Below are 17,292 nucleotides of genomic sequence, written 5' to 3'. Positions count from 1 at the left end.
TGTGGCTCGCACCTGTGACTGCCCATGTGCAAGTGTGATCATATCAGAAGCTGGAAGCTTCAGCTCTTCTTCAAAAATTTCAAAAAATTGGTCCGAGCCTCGTCCGGTTAACACTCGGGGCCCCGGAGGTCCCGCCCAAACATATCAACAAGTTTGAAATCATAAAACGGACTCGCTCGAACTCTCAGAACGTATAAAACAACATCAAAACTAAAAATCATACCCCAAACCAAATTGATTCAACTTAGAAATTTCAAATTCTTCAAACTTACTCCGAACGCACCCAAATATACTTAAAATACTCGGAATGACACCAAATTTTGCGTGTAAGTCTTAAATCACCATACAGACCTACTCCAACTTCCGAAATCGGATTCCGACCACGATATCAAAAATTCCATTTCCGGTCAAACTTCTCAAAACATTCAAATTTCTAGCTTTAGCCAAATGACTCCAAAATGACCTACGGAGCTCCGTATCCACTTCCGGACGCACTCCCAATACCATAATTACCATACGGAGCTATTCTCAAACTCGGAATCCCAAACAGATATTGATAACATTGAAATGCTCTTCAACCCAAATTTATGAAATTCTTCCAAAGTGCTAACTTCCACAATAGGCACTGAAACGCTCCCGGATCATCCAAAACCCGATCCGAATATACGCCCAAGTCCGAAATCACCATACGAATCTGCTGGAACCTTCAAATCCCGATTCCGAGGTCGTTTACTCAAAATCATCCCTTAGTCAGATTCTTCCAACTTTAAGCTTCTGAAATGAGAATTCTCTTTCCAAATCAACTCAACACTCCCTGAATCTCAATTACGACTATGCGTACAAGTCATAATACCTGAAGTGAAGTTGCTCATGGCCTCAAACTGCTGAACGCTGCGCTAGAGCTTAAAACGACCGGTCGGGTCGTTACAGATAAATAATATCAAGTTTGATGAGATAAGGTGGGATAAGATGGGATATCCAGGATTAAGTCTGGGACTAAGTTTATACTATGTTTGGTTGACAGTATAAATTTATTCAGGGATAAATTTTTACCGTCAATCAAACATAATATAAATATAGTACCGCACTTTATCCCACTTTTTCTCGCGTACAAACAACCCCTTAGTTTTTATTTTTATTGAGAAATGTATTTTTTAAGAATTAGGAAGAAAATACTCATTATTTACCGCTGATAGAAATTCAATCGGAGTTCGTATTAATGATAAAATCCTAAATTTTTTGGTTAAACTAAAAGTATTAATAAGTTGAAAAGCAATGCTTTTCACTTTAGGTGTTTAGCAAATGCCTAGATAAGGTAAAATATACTTATAAGTTAGTTTGACCGACTTATAAGCCTGTTTGACCAAAATAGTCTTTTATGTGATCCGTTTTACCCTCCAAAATTGTAGAAATGACACCAGTTAGCCACTTTAAAAGGTTACTATTTTGGAATTGGCCAATGCATCCTGAATTTAAGTTTTTCAATTTAAATTTTCAGGACAAAAATATCCTGAATTGTCCTGAAGTTAAAATTTTAGGACAAAATTACTACTGGCTAATTTTTAAATAACATCCCTAAGAATGGCTATAAGCCCCTCCAAAATTTGACTTGGCCGGCCAATTTTGCCACCTCTGCTCATTGATGGTAGATATATTTTTTTCTTAGTTTGTTCAAACAAAATATTATATTTTTATATTTAAAAATAATTAAATTTAAGAATTTTTATTTTACGCTTAGTAATATTTTTATATCGAAAAAACTTAATCTAACACAAGTTTCAAATCTTTTCATTTCTTTTTTAAATATAGTATCGAATTAAACGTGCCACGTAAATTGGAAAGTAATAATGGTCGTTCGTTTGTTGTGCAGGTGGTTGGTGTTATTCGATCTGTCAAATGTATTTTCTATTGCAAAGATAAGAACAGTGACACACCCGTTTCCTATTACTAAACCACAGCGGGCGCCGTCCTCTCTCTTCCCTTGTCTTTCTTCTGTGTTAGATCTCCCAATTCACAACAAAAAAGGTCAGTTTGCTATACCTTCGATGTTCCCTCTGTCTGTTGTTCTCTTATTACTTTATTGTGATTTTCATTTGCTTCTCTGCCGCTGAGATTGATTTATGGTACTTGTTTGATTTACATTTTTTTTCAAGTAGGTGTTGTAATTTAATTCTTTGAAAAAGTGGTCTGATTATGCCTTTCCCTGTGTATTTATATGGGAATATTGCTGAACATTATTATGTCTTTTTGAAAAGGTGGAATAAAGCGGATCTTCAGTGTTGTGAAAGTGGACTTTCTGTGTGAGGTGGGGGAATGGTTGTTTGATAACTTGACTGATCAACTCGCAGGAGAATTAGTAGTGTATCTAACTTCTAATTTCGAAATTCAGCTTAAGTAATTTACGGGCTAATTCTTTACCTGGTGCTGGAAATTTGACTTTCCTGTCAGATGTATTTTCTGAGAAACTAACATATAGTTCAGTTATTTTTAATGATTTAAAAAGTTATTTTGTGATTTTAATGACACAAATGAGTAAACTTCAGTGGCCGTGCGTGAAATGAACTCGATAATTAATTGTTGTCCATGAGATGATATACCTTTGATACTGGATTGCTTGGGGAATTAGATGTGATCGCTGTATTCTTTTGTTTTACTGATTGGGTAGGGAGCTGGATTTGTGCATGATAGATATTTTAAATGGAACCTACAGCAGGTGGTGAATTTACAACCTCATTAGTCTCTCTCTTGTTGGCTTATTTCATTGTTTTTGTAAGAGAAAAGCATAGAAGTGAGATGAATTTTCTAAATTTGTTAAACTTTAGGAAAGCGCATTGCAACATAAACTTAGAGGCATTGCACTCCTCTTTCATCTCATCTTTGTCTCTCTCTTTTTTTCCACTTTCCGAGTGGTGCCCGTTTGATTTTCTTAGTTTATTCCTTCCATGCGTAATTGCACGTTGTTTTAATAATCTTATTGAATTACATTCTCCGAGTACTGAGTAGTACGTAACTTTTCTGAAGAAAAACAAGTAAACGCGTGCAACAATAATCAGACATAAAATGTAATTCTTTTTCTTTCTTTCTTTCTTTCTTTTTTTGCTTTTTTCCCCTAAAAGAACTACATTGTTATGTCTGATTATTGTTCCACATCTTTACTTTTTTTTTCTTCAGGAAAGTAACGTACGAATCGGAGTAAGCATTGGATACTTGAAATTGGAATTTTGGTGTGCTGATGCAAATGATTCGTGGGCGTATGAGAATGGCACTTTCTGCTGGTGCAATGTTATATCGTTCCTCACTTTCAGGTCCCGTGCGTCTGATGACGACGGAAGCCCAAAATGTTGCTGCTAAGCTGAAAAGCTCTGGATTGTTGCGGAGTCAGGCTCTTATTGGAGGGAAATGGGTTGATTCATATGATGGGAAGACTATAAAGGTTTACAACCCTGCAACAGGGGAGGTAATAACAGATGTGGCATGCATGGGTGGGAAGGAGACGAACGATGCGATTTCTTCTGCCTATGATGCATTTAGTTCTTGGAGCAAACTTACTGCTGCTGAAAGGAGCAAATGTTTAAGGAAGTGGTATGATTTGATAATGGCTCACAAAGAAGAACTTGGACAACTTATGACACTAGAGCAAGGGAAGCCTCTAAAAGAGGCCATTGGTGAAGTTAGTTATGGGGCTGGTTTTATTGAGTTCTCCGCTGAAGAGGCTAAACGTATATATGGTGACATCATTCCATCACCATTAGCAGATAGGCGGTTATTTGTTTTAAAGCAACCAGTTGGTGTTGTTGGCGCAATTACACCTTGGAATTTTCCCTTGGCTATGATTACCCGAAAGGTCGGCCCTGCTCTTGCTTGTGGTTGTACAGTGGTGATTAAACCTTCTGAACTCACGCCCTTGACTGCTTTAGCAGCAGCTGAACTCTCCCTTCAAGCTGGAATACCACCGGGCGTGGTCAATGTTGTTATGGGAAATGCATCTGATATTGGAGATGCACTGCTTGCGAGTCCACAAGTAAGAAAACTTACCTTCACAGGTTCGACCTTGGTTGGGAAAAAGTTAATGGCAGGTGCTGCTGCCACTGTTAAGAAGGTATCTCTTGAGCTAGGAGGTAATGCACCTTGCATCATCTTTGATGATGCAGACATTGAAGTAGCTTTGAAAGGAGCTCTGGCAACAAAGTTCCGTAACACTGGACAAACATGTGTATGCGCCAATAGAATACTTGTGCAAGAAGGGATATATGAAAAATTCACAAATGCTTTTGCAAAAGCTGTCCAAAGCATGAAAGTTGGAGATGGTTTCAGTGAAGGTGTGGAGCAGGGCCCTCTAATTAATGAAGCAGCAGTAAAGAAGGTTGAATCTTTTGTAGAAGACGCTACTTCAAAGGGGGCCAAAGTCCTCGTTGGGGGGAAGAGACATAGCCTTGGCATGACCTTTTATGAGCCTACAGTCGTAACTGGAGTTAATAGTGAGATGCTCTTGTCGAGGGAGGAAGTATTTGGGCCTGTCGCCCCTCTTTTGAAGTTCAAAACAGAGGAAGAAGCAATCCATATGGCTAATGACACCAATGCAGGTTTAGCTGCTTATATATTCTCGACAAATATTCAACGAGCTTGGCGTGTCACTGAGGCTCTTGAATATGGAATCGTTGGAGTTAATGAAGGACTAGTTTCAACTGAGGTTGCTCCATTTGGGGGCGTGAAACAATCAGGTCTTGGCCGTGAAGGTTCTAAATACGGGTTGGATGAATATTTGGAGATGAAATATGTGTGCTTGGGAAGTATGAGCTAAATTGCTAATGTAAATTCTGATTAATAAGGGATGCCATGGCGTCAGTCTTAGTTTGGGGATGACATGCATTTTTGGTTTCTGTATTTCCTACCTATAAAAGACAGACGAGGCACACACTCGAAATAAAACAGTTATGAATTTTACTATTGTTGCCTTGTTCTTTTCATAGCTGGTTGATCCCCTTAGATGTGTAAAATTCCTTTTGTTAGTTCTTTTTTTCGAGTACTGTTTTGCTGCTCACTAGTGCAAAGATAAAGTTCTTTTTACTCTTATGTTAGACATTTGAAGTACAACACTACAAGTTCAAATTCTAAAGACTTCCTAACCAAAACTCGACAGATGAGTTCTTATTCCATTGTTAAGCATGTAAATAAGAAAAAAGGTTTAAGATACTCATTTAAGGAATCTATTGAGTCAAATTCTTAATTAACCTTTCTCCTTTACTTGATATTTATACCAAATTATATTAATATATAATATTATATCTAAGCATCAAGCAAAAGATAGAAAACAATGGAAGTTGAGGTGATGCCAACTAGAAGACTGAGTACATTAGAGATATACCACTAGAGTATATTAGAGAGTTCCTAGTGTGATATAATCCTTAAGTAGCGAGTGCTAAAATTTTATGGTCTAAACAAAACATTTATGATATTAAGGATATATACAACTGATTTCAACTATCTTGAGATTGAAGCTTAATAATAGTTATTGTTATAGCCACATAGTGGTGGCAAGATGGTTAAAAAAAATAGTTATTCACCATATTATTCACTAAAAATGGGTTGGATAAAAACAGGTCGATGAGAACCATATTATCCATTTAGAAAATAGATAACCAATGTGTTTAACTTTTTCATTTGTAAAGCCTCAAATTAGGGGTTCCTCAAGTTTGGAAGACTAGAAATTCTCCCAAAAGTGATCATATTCAAGAAGTCATGGATAATATGGATATTCATATTATACTTCGGTTAATCCATTTTTTATCCGTATTAAATATGGGTCGATCGGATAATTTATCTGTTTTTGCATTACTCGTTTTCGACCCGACCCGCCTGTTTGCCACCCCTATAGCCACATAATGAATTTGTAGACATCAAAATAGACTCGTAGTACAATTGGGCTAGACCATTAAGTTGGGTACGTATGGTTCATGGAAAAATAACATTGTATAACCGCTCTCAAAATAATAACCGCAAAAATGTATATTTTTTGTATATATATATTTTTGTTATAAAATAAAGACTATAAAAGAAATAAACCGAAGACAAGTATAGGGGGAGATTGATATTTTATTCAACTTTCAAAGTTATGTTCATAATGAACTGAAAACTCCTCTATTTATAGAAGAAAGGAAGCAGCTGCGAGGCTTTTCAGGAAACAGCTGCAAGGCTTTTCTTTAGTTGTTTGTAAGTTGTCTGCATGAGATAAACTTCAACAGAGTACTAAATGGATAATCTTCTTTAGAAAAATTATATATAGTGGAGTAATGAATGGACATCAACAATATAATATTTTCATAACACTCCCCCTTGGATGTTCTTTAAAAGATAATGTGTCTCGTTAAAACCTTACTAGGAAAAACCCAGTGGGAAAAAACCTAGTGAAGGAAAAAGAGTACACATATTTAGTAATACGCATTTTTAGATGCCTCATTCCTTACAAGAAAAACCCCATGGGAAAAACTTTAGTAAGGAAAAAAGAGTACAATGCGTATCTCACTCCCCCTGATGAAAATCTTGCTTCAAATATTTGAGTCTCCGCATTCCGATCTTGTATACCATCTTCTCAAAAATTGAAGTTGGCAAAGACTTAGTGAACAAATCTGTCGGATTGTCATTTGAACGGATTTGTTGCACATCAATGTCACTATTTTTCTGAAGATCATGTGTGTAGAATAATTTTGGTGAAATGTGCTTTGTTCTATCTCCTTTTATAAATCCTCCCTCTCATTGGGATATGCATGCAGCATTGTCTTCGTATAAAATTGTGGATCTTTTATCACATTCCAAACTATATTTTTCTTGAATGAAATGAACCGCTGATCTCAATCATATGCATTCCCTACTTGCTTCATGAATAACTATTATCTCAGCATGATTTGAAGAAGTAGCAACAATAGATTGCTTTGTGGAGCGCCATGATATGATAGTACCTTCACATGTAAACACGTACTCGGTTTGAGATCGAGCTTTATGGGGATCAGATAAATAACTTGCATCCGCATAACCAACAAGATGTGCACTACTTTTGTTAGCATAAAATAAACCCATATCAAGAGTTCCCTTTAAATATCGCAATATATGCTTAATCCCATTCCAATATCTCTGTGTAGGAGAAGAGCTATACCTTGCTAGTAAATTAACAGAAAATGCTATGTCACGCCTTGTAGCATTAGCAAGATACATAAGTGCACCAATTGCACTGAGATAGGGTATTTCAGGACCAAGGAGTTCCTCATCCTCTTCTGGAGGTCGGAACGGGTCCTTATTCACTTCATGTGATCGAACAATCATTGGTGTACTCAATGGGTGCGCTTTGTCTATGTAAAAGCGTTTTAAGACCCTTTATGTATAGGCAGATTGATGGATAAAGATCTCGTCTGCTAAATGTTAAATTTGCAGACCAAGACAAATTTTTGTCTTTCCAAGATCTTTCATCTCAAATTCTTTCTTAAGATATTCAATTGCCTTTTGGAGCTCTTCTGGAGTTCCAACAAGATTTATGTCATCAACATAAACAACAAGTATAACAAATTCTGATGCCATTTTCTTTATAAAAATACATAGACACATAACATCATTTATGTAACCTTCTTTCAACAAATATTCACTAAGGCGATTATACCACATGCGCCCAGATTTCTTTAAACCGCACAAATATCTTTGTAATATGATTGAATATATTTTCCGAGATTTTGAATTTGCTTCAGGCATTTTAAATCCTTCAGGGATCTTCATATAGAATTAATCAAATGAGTCATATAGGTTATGACTTATATTAAAATGGCATGACATCTTCAGGTGTCTGGACTACATGTCCGATCCTCACAATCTTTTATAATATTGTGCACTATATTGTATCAAATATATCGTCGACGGTCATTTCGTATCAGTTCGCAAGCGACATAACTTGTTGAGATCTCATCACTTTCTTTATTTTCAGGTACCTGAACTTCTTCTGGAGTTTCATGAAATGTTATGTCATGGGATCTTCCAGAGCTTATTTTCTCCTTATTATGATCATTTGCTCCTATTCTTTTCAAGGATTGTTACCTTTGGAACCGATTGGTCTACCACGCTTCATGCGTACAATAAACTCTATCCTTCAGGGACTTTAATTTTAATATGAGCAATTGCAGCTGAAATATGATATTTAATTTTGGATCAGCAAATGCTTCTGGAATTTGACTTGAATTATCTTCTAAGCGAGGATCATATTAATGATAATTCGATTCATATAGCATATTTTCTAGCTATTTTATTCCATCCCCCAAATGTTAGAAAAACTAACTCATATCCCCAATCTTCTTTGGGAAACATATCTTTGTGCATTGTGGTAGAGAAATTAATCATATACCATACATCAAAAGTTATTAGATTGTAAAAATATTTGGTTTTTTGATCCTAAACCAATTGTGAGGGGAGGACTTATCATATTTTGTTGGTCTGATGCATACAAGTGTTGCTGTATGCAATTTAGAAAATCTTAGACCAACACATGAGGCTTTATTCTCATAAACAATAGTTTAGCCATTAATAGGAGGTATTCAATGCTAAGATAGCTTGGATATAAACCAGCATCATCAAGATGAACTATCTTGATTTCATAATCTGAAAATTATGCTCTTAATTGAGAAAGACAATTTCAAATGCCAAACTGCAGGTTGACAATAAACATACATGTAACCATCTTATATATGCATCTATAAGTGGTTCGCATGATAGGTGAATGGGCCCATATTCACCTTTTATATATTCCGGAATTCGGGGATTTTAGTCTCAACTTTAGCTGGTATAATCAAGTTATTATGAGAACAAGCAACACAGGAGAATTCTTGAAGAATCTTCTAGTTCTTCAGTATATGCTTATCTGAATTCTCAAATAACTCATTTAAAAATGGCAAATGAAAACTTCAAGTTTATCATGGCATGTGCTATCTCGAAGTAAACTTCTGGTTTACTATGACATAAACTTTGTGTTACACCCCGTAAGTTTAACATCCTTGATACCGATATATATATATACATTTGATATGGTATTTTGAGTGAAATATTTTTGTAAAATAGTTTGAAAAAAAAATAATATGATATATTATAGTTATTAATATTACTACTTTCAATTATATACATAATATGAGAAAGTTTATGAGATTTTCTTTATTGTAAAGATAGAAATTATTTTCTCACAAGAAAAGAAGATTATCTTTTTGCCATTTTAAGAATTAAGCGTACGAAAATTTGTACTCTTTATATGAGATTATTTTGAGACCATAAGCATTTATGCTATTTGTAACAAGTGATAAGTAAGTGTTATAAAGGTCAGAAGATTAACGAATCAAAGAAATTGAGTATCACCGAAATTATTATTTGGGATAAAATACGGTCCGAGTTATAATACCTAATATTTATGGACTAGTACCATACAAGCTACCCTATGAACGTGATAGTATGATGTATAAAGTGTATTAAAAAGAAGTAGCATTTTAAGTAATTTGAGATAATTTTTAATTATGCGGGTGATTGGTTAATTATCGGGTAACGAAACGTTACCTATTTAATTAATAAATTATGAGATAAGACTAACCTCCCAAAAAGAAATAACAACGTGGCAGCAAGGGGCTAACCAAACAAAATGACTAAGGGTCAAATTGGCTTAGGTGGCTACATAGGGTAACAAGACTTTAACGTGTAAAGTAAAGACATACAAGTTTGGTTCATTTGGACATTAACCATTCCTACAATCTGAATATATGCCATTCTTACAATTAGAAACAATAGCCATGAATAAGCACTACAGAACGTTAACCATTCTTCAAGTTTTCAACAAAGACGTGAATTCTTGCAATCAAAAGAAATCCAACGAGAATTGTTAGCAACGTAAATTTTGCGATTCTAAAGGAGTACGGTGCAACATTTTCTAAAAATATCATTCGAATTTTTCCCTACTTCAGGTATGTGAGGCTATCCCCTTCATTCTTTTGCACGACTCCGATTATACATAATGTAATGAACGAGCTCCCAAAGATACTCTACTCTTAGAAGTTAGCAGTACTTACATTGCTGCCCTTCTTATGAAACGATTGATATTGATGTTACTTCTTTTATTCTTATATTATCAATGTTGTTGGTAGTTTCTGATTCTTATAAGATTCTTGATGAAGAGTTAATCCTAATAACGTGTACGAAGGATACTGACCTTACGTCACTCCGAAAGGTTCAAAATGTGATTCCAATGAGTCCAGCATGCATCATATATATGTATCTATTTTACTATACCGAGCCGCGCTATAGTCGGCCAGGTACGGCACCTATTATGCAACCACTGATCATTTGGGTTTTACCGAGCTCCACGTGGCCGGGTACGATTCTACCGAGTCCTATGATGGCCGGGTACGTTTTACCGAGCCTATTACGGCCAGGTACGATATGATGATGGTAATGCCCATAAAGGCGTATGTTTTAAAAGTTTATGTATATATATATGTATGTATCATATATCTCATGTCAGTAGTCCTCAGAGGTACCCAGATGTCACAGGTTGTATATTCTCTATCCCTGGTTACATTACTGTTCTTACTTATGCTTTCCTGCCTTACATACTCAGTACATTATTCGTACTGACGTCCATTTTATTTGTGGACGCTGCATGTCGTACTGCAGGTCCTGATAGACGGGTAGAATCAGTTTGACGAGCCCTCATAGTAGACCAAGTTGGCATTCAGCGAAGGATCAGTAAGACTCCACCTCATTCAGAGTGCAGCCGAGTCTATGAGTCATCGTGTCAGAGTTTTTCTACAGACTTATGGGTACGCCGATACCCTATCCTATTTGATGTCAAATAATCTTAGAGGCTTTGTAGACAGAGGTTCATTTTGTATAGTATGTCAGAGGCCTTGACGGCCCATATGTATTTATGTTTTAAGGAAAAAAAATATTTTTGTGATACAGTGTTTTCCCACTTACGCTTGTACATTATGAGTCGTGGCCATGTTGGCCCATGATAGTTACAAAAGGAATGAGTTCAGCCAACTCGACCTATGTATGTTCTTGTTTTGGTCGAACGATCATGAGTTACAGAGTGGTTCGCTCGGACCAGCACGGCACCGGGTGCCAACCACGCCTCCCCAGGTTTGGGGCGTGACAAAGTGGTATCAGAGCCGGTCATTTCCTAGGAAGTCTACAAAGTCGTGCCTAGTAGAATCTCACTTATGGGTGTGTTGCGCGCCACATTTATAATTGAGAGGCTATAGGGCATTTAGGAAATGTTACCCTTCTTTTGTTTCTAGTTCGTGCCATAGATCCGAGCCGTAAGAAGTCAGTATGAAGTTTACGCCAGGTTTTGTATGCACTAGAGGTGCAAGCATTACAGTAGAGCTTTAAGGCGTAATTTCCACCTATGTTGAAGGGAGGTTATGAAAGAAACAGAAGATACGATGCGAGATTGAAGGGTAAATAAGGTAAAGTAGAGGTGAAGAAGGTTCGAGCTACTCAACTACAAAAAGGTTGTGAATAGTCAAGACTTCAGATATAGTTATGGTTTTAGTTTAGTTTACAAAGGAGACCGTAGTGAAAAGTTTAAAAATCTCTAAGAGTTAACATTCGAGGACGAATGTTCTAAAGGGGGGAAGGATGTTACACCCCGTAAGTTTAACATCCTTGATACCGATATATATATACATTTGATATGGTATTTTGAGTGGAATATTTTTGTAAAATAGTTTGAAAAATAATAATAATATGATTTATTATAGTTATTAATATTACTACTTTCAATTATATACATAATATGAGAAAGTTTATGAGATTTTCTTTATTGTAAAGATAGAAATTATTTTCTCACAAGAAAAGAAGGTTATCTTTTTGCCATTTTAAGAATTAAGCGTACGAAAATTTGTACTCTTTATATGAGATTATTTTGAGACCATAAGCATTTATGCTATTTGTAACAAGTGATAAGTAAGTGTTATAAAGGTCAGAAGATTAACGAATCAAAGAAATTGAGTATCACCGAAATTGTTATTTGGGATAAAATACGGTCCGAGTTATAATACCTAATATTTATGGACTAGTACCATACAAGCTACCCTATGAACGTGATAGTATGATGTATAAAGTGTATTAAAAAAGAGTAGCATTTTAAGTAATTTGAGATAATTCTTAATTATACGGGTGATTGGTTAATTATCGGGTAACGAAACGTTACCTATTTAATTAATAAATTATGAGATAAGACTAACCTCCCAAAAAGAAATAACAACGTGGCAGCAAGGGGCTAACCAAACAAAATGACTAAGGGTCAAATTGGCTTAGGTGGCTACCTAGGGTAACAAGACTTTAACGTGTAAGGTAAAGACATACAAGTTTGGTTCATTTGGACATTAACCATTCCTACAATCTGAATATATGCCATTCTTACAATTAGAAACAATAGCCATGAATAAGCACTACAGAACGTTAACCATTCTTCAAGTTTTCAACAAAGACGTGAATTCTTGCAATCAAAAGAAATCCAACGAGAATTGTTAGTAACGTAAATTTTGCGATTCTAAAGGAGTACGGTACAACATTTTCTAAAAATATTATTCGAATTTTTCCCTACTCCAGGTATGTGAGGCTATCCCCTTCATTCTTTTGCACGACTCCGATTATACATAATGTAATGAACGAGCTCCCAAAGATACTCTACTCTTAGAAGCTAGCAGTACTTACATTGCTGTCCTTCTTATGAAATGATTGATATTGATGTTACTTCTTTTATTCTTATATTATAAATGTTGTTGGTAGTTTCTGATTCTTATAAGATTCTTGATGAAGAGTTAATCCTAATAACGTGTACGAAGGATACCGACCTTACGTCACTCCGAAAGGTTCAAAATGTGATTCCAATGAGTCCAGCTTGCATCATATATATATATGTATCTATTTTACTCTACCGAGCTGTGCTATAGTTGGCAGGGTACTATACCGAGCCGCGCTATAGTCGGCCGGGTACGGCACCTATTATGCAACCACTGATCAGTTGGGTTTTACCGAGCTCCACGTGACCGGGTACGATTCTACCGAGCCCTATGATGGCCGGGTACGTTTTACCGAGGCTATTACGGCCGGGTACGATATGATGATGGTAATGCCCATAAAGGCGTATGTTTTAAAAGTTTATGTATATATATATGTATGTATCATGTATCTCACGTCAGTAGTCCTCAGAGGTACCCAGATGTCACAGGTTGTATATCTCTATCCCTGGTTACATTACTGTTCTTATTTATGCTTTCCTGCCTTACATACTCAGTACATTATTCGTACTGACGTCCATTTTATTTGTGGACGCTGCATGTCGTACTGCAGGTCCTGATAGACGGGTAGAATCAGTTTGACGAGCCCTCATAGTAGACCAAGTTGGCATTCAGCGAAGGATCAGTAAGACTCTACCTCATTCAGAGTGCAGCCGAGTCTATGAGTCATCGTGTCAGAGTTTTTCTACAGACTTATGGGTACGCCGATACCCTATCCTATTTGATGTCAAATAATCTTAGAGGCTTTGTAGACAGAGGTTCATTTTGTATAGTATGTCAGAGGCCTTGACGGCCCATATGTATTTATGTTTTAAGGAAAAAAAAATATTTCTGTGATACAGTGTTTTCCCACTGACGCTTGTACATTATGAGTCGTGGCCATGTTGGCCCATGATAGTTACAAAAGGAATGAGTTCAGCCAACTCGACCTATGTATGTTCTAGTTTTGGTCGAACGATCATGAGTTACAGAGTGGTTCGCTCGGACCAGCACGGCACCGGGTGCCAGCCACGCCTCCCCAGGTTTGGGGCGTGACACTTTGCATCAGTAAACTTCTGATTTACTGTGGCTACCTTTGTATCAGTAAATTTCTGATTTAGTGTGACTGCTTTTGCATTAATAAAGTTCTGGTATATTGTGATATATGACTTAGTACAAATTTGAAGAATAAGGCAGATATCTTCTCACATACATTATTACCCCATATGATTGTGGGAACATGAAGATTTTCAATCTTTCAATCATTTGTAGTCTTAGTATGATAGTCATATGTATTAGTAAACTTCGATTTATCATAACATATATTTTGACCACAATAATGACAAATAAGCTCTTCGGGAGCCTTCCATTTATTGTCCACAATCAAATATTATTGAGACACTACTTGTGTCATGTGTCTTCTAGACAAACAGTTAGCTCTTCAGGAGCTTTTGTTGTACTATCAAATATTGCTCAGACACTTCTGGTGTCATGAGAGAAAATCATAATTAAATGAACAATATAAAGCTAATTCTAAATTTATAAATGACGAAAATTAAGAATTTTAATATTTCTACCACTAACTTTGTGACAAATATCTCCTTCAAGGAGAAATATCATTAACATCTGAATATTTTATATTAATACGGCAACCACATAGTCATTGCATCTTTTAAGGAAAGATACACGAGTTGTTATTTCCTTCGGGGAACTCAATAACTAACCATAATATATTAATGTGGTTGTAGTAGAAAGCATTCTACAAGAATGTTTTTTCCTTAGAATGATATTTAATAAAATTATCCAAGATGTTTTACGTACAACAAGTACGTGTGGCAATGATCTTTATACTACAAAAATAATATTTATATCCTCTATTATTCTACCTCTTCAGGAGGTGAGTTGTGGTATTTCTTCATTCACTCCAGGGAATGAAAATGTGCTTCAAAAATAACTTTGAATAGCTCATTATTTTGTTTAAGCACATAAAGATACTGCTTCAAAATATTTTCCTACTTCAGAAGGAAATTTCAATTGTGTTACTTCTTCAGGAGCAAATTTAAAATACGAAACATTGGGTATATATTCTTTCAATCATATTAACTCTTCTAGAGGTGAATTGTAATATATTTACAATAAGAGCGCGTTCATATTTACGACTTTATTAATATTATCATATTCACTTCATGGAATAGATTAATATTTATCAAAAATTCTCATCCTTCAGAAAATCGAACATAATTATCTAAACGCGCATTAATCACATCAAATTATGATGCTTCAACCTCTTTTAAAATATTTACTACTTCAGGAGCAAATCGAAGCGTGCATATAATATAGAGAATATTTCTCTAACTTATCTTTAATTGTAACCATAGAAAGCCTAAATTATTACTTCTGGTGGTCATAGGCATATATCACTTCTGGTGGTTAACAAAATTTAGTTACAATGAGATATACGAAATATAACCACTTTTAGTGGTTGTATATTTCTTGCAAACTCTGCTGGAGTTTAAGTGGATCTAATAATGTTATCCACTTTATAATCATTTATTAAGATAATAAGGATGAAAACAAATACCAAAATAGTTACTGTATACGTAACATATAACCAAGCAAGCGATGATAAAGATATTAAAATATAAGCAAAAGGCTCAAATTAAATTACGCAAATTTGGCCACTCCATATGTAAGCGATATCTACATCACTACTACCAAGAAGAAAAATTCACCACCTCAAGGATATAATCTGCCTTATGATGCTCAGAATGAACAAGATCTGACCACGGACATAAGAGTGTCACCTTACATCGGAGATGAACACTGAAATAGAAATTAAATTCGATGCAAGTGCTTAAAATGGCAGAGTCTCGTACTGATAACGTGTTATAAAATAAAAGACTATAAAAAAAATAAATTGAAGACAAGTATAGAGGGATATTGATATTTTATTCAACTTTCAAAGTTATGTTCATAATGAACTGAAAACTCCTCTATTTATAGAAGAAAGGAAACATCTGCGAGGCTTTTCAGGAAGCAGCTGCAAGGCTTTTCTTTAGCTGTTTGTAAGCTGTCTGCATGAGATGCTTGCAACCTACCTGTTTAATAAGAAGCTGCTGCAAATCATTTCATTGAGTTGCTTGCAACCTGACTGCATGAGCTGCTTGTAAGTTGTTTGCATGAGCTGGTTGCAACCTACCTGTTTAATAAGAAGCTGCTGCAAATCATTTCATTGAGTTGCTTGCAACCTGCCCGCATCAGCTGCTTGTAGATAAATTTCAACAGAGTACTAAATAGATAATCTTCTTCAGGAAGATTATCTATAGCGGAGTAATGAATGTACATCCACAACATAATATTTTCATAACAATTTTGTATATTATATAAAAAATTATATAAATTTTATACACTTTTTCGGCTACCGAATGTAAATAGTTCTGACGCTAGCTAAAAGTGAAAAAAAACCATATGTTCATCTATGTTTGTTCAAGCCCAAGATGGGTTGTTTGGGGGCTACCCCACCTTAAACCCTAGCTCGTTCTACAAAAAAGGGTCACATTTGTCCTTTGAAAGAATTTTGAAAATTTCATAAACTTGGAATATGCACAAAAATATCAAAAACAATATCTTTCTCGGGTGCTTCTTAACAATCAAATGCTTCAAGAAGATCCTCACAAATCCTTCCCTCGAGAGATACGCCACTTTTGCCTCAATTGAAGAAACACGAAGGCAAGATCAACGAAAGTTGTTCCTCGTGATCTACCCGACTTTCTTGGAGATCAAATATATCAATAGGAGGTCTGCACATCCTGTTAGTCCCGCTAATATTGCTGTATTTGTAAATAATAATTCTGGGAAATATAAGTTATCGTAATGAAATAGTAATTAATTCGAGCCCACTGAATTCACAGTGTTTCCTTAAGGAATTTAATCCCCTCCTAGTACCCAAGGTTATGGATTATTTCCTCCCAGGATAGAACGAATCACACACTCGTGTAGCGGTACTTCAAACCCCAGTGTTTCAGCGAACACAAAGTTCGGTAGCAAATCACACTTACAGTTGCTTTGTTTGAAGTTAAAACAATGCAGAACAAAGGAGTAGAAAATCAGAAAATCGTATGGAAATGCTGAGAGGAAGGAGTGCAATGTATAGCCAAAGTTGAGCGTTTTCAGTTTGGTGTTGTGTGTCTTTCTTCAACAGCTGCTGCACATATTTATAGCAGTCAGCTTTGAAGATGAACGACCCTACACCCTCCATTGTGGAGCATGCACTAGCTTGTTTGTGGAGCAAGCACTTGGCCATGGCGGGAAGAGCATTAGGCGGCTGCTATTGCAGCTGGTGGTCAATACACGGATTGGAACATATCCGTTGCAAATGCGGATAATCTTACATTAATATTTACTATTAACAAATAAATTTGGTCCAAAAAATTAATCAATCAATCGATCATTTGACCAAATCCAAATCCAAATCCGAATCCGAAGCCAAAGCCGA

General features: G+C 35.8%; 1 protein-coding gene across 2 annotated transcripts; it reads left to right on the top strand.

Annotated features, from left to right (window-relative positions):
* Positions 1–1,824: 1,824 nt before the first annotated feature.
* Positions 1,825–4,947, top strand: LOC104088088 (succinate-semialdehyde dehydrogenase, mitochondrial). 2 transcript variants are annotated; one of them, XM_009592709.4, is made up of 2 exons: positions 1,825–2,025; positions 3,306–4,947. In XM_009592709.4, the coding sequence occupies exons 1-2, from the start codon at positions 1,848–1,850 to the stop codon at positions 4,799–4,801; spliced, it is 1,674 nt and encodes a 557-aa protein (XP_009591004.1). In that variant the 5' UTR covers positions 1,825–1,847; the 3' UTR covers positions 4,802–4,947. The 2 variants fall into 2 exon arrangements, with proteins under 2 accessions (XP_009591004.1, XP_009591005.1); XM_009592710.4 differs by having other exon boundaries at positions 1,886–2,025; positions 3,172–4,947.
* The last annotated feature ends 12,345 nt before the right edge of the window (positions 4,948–17,292 follow it).

Source organism: Nicotiana tomentosiformis, chromosome 9 (assembly GCF_000390325.3).
Source record: "Nicotiana tomentosiformis chromosome 9, ASM39032v3, whole genome shotgun sequence".
In the NCBI taxonomy this organism is placed as follows: Eukaryota; Viridiplantae; Streptophyta; class Magnoliopsida; order Solanales; family Solanaceae; genus Nicotiana; species Nicotiana tomentosiformis.
Note: the sequence above shows the minus strand (reverse complement) of the source record. Positions and strands in the feature narration are given on the sequence as shown.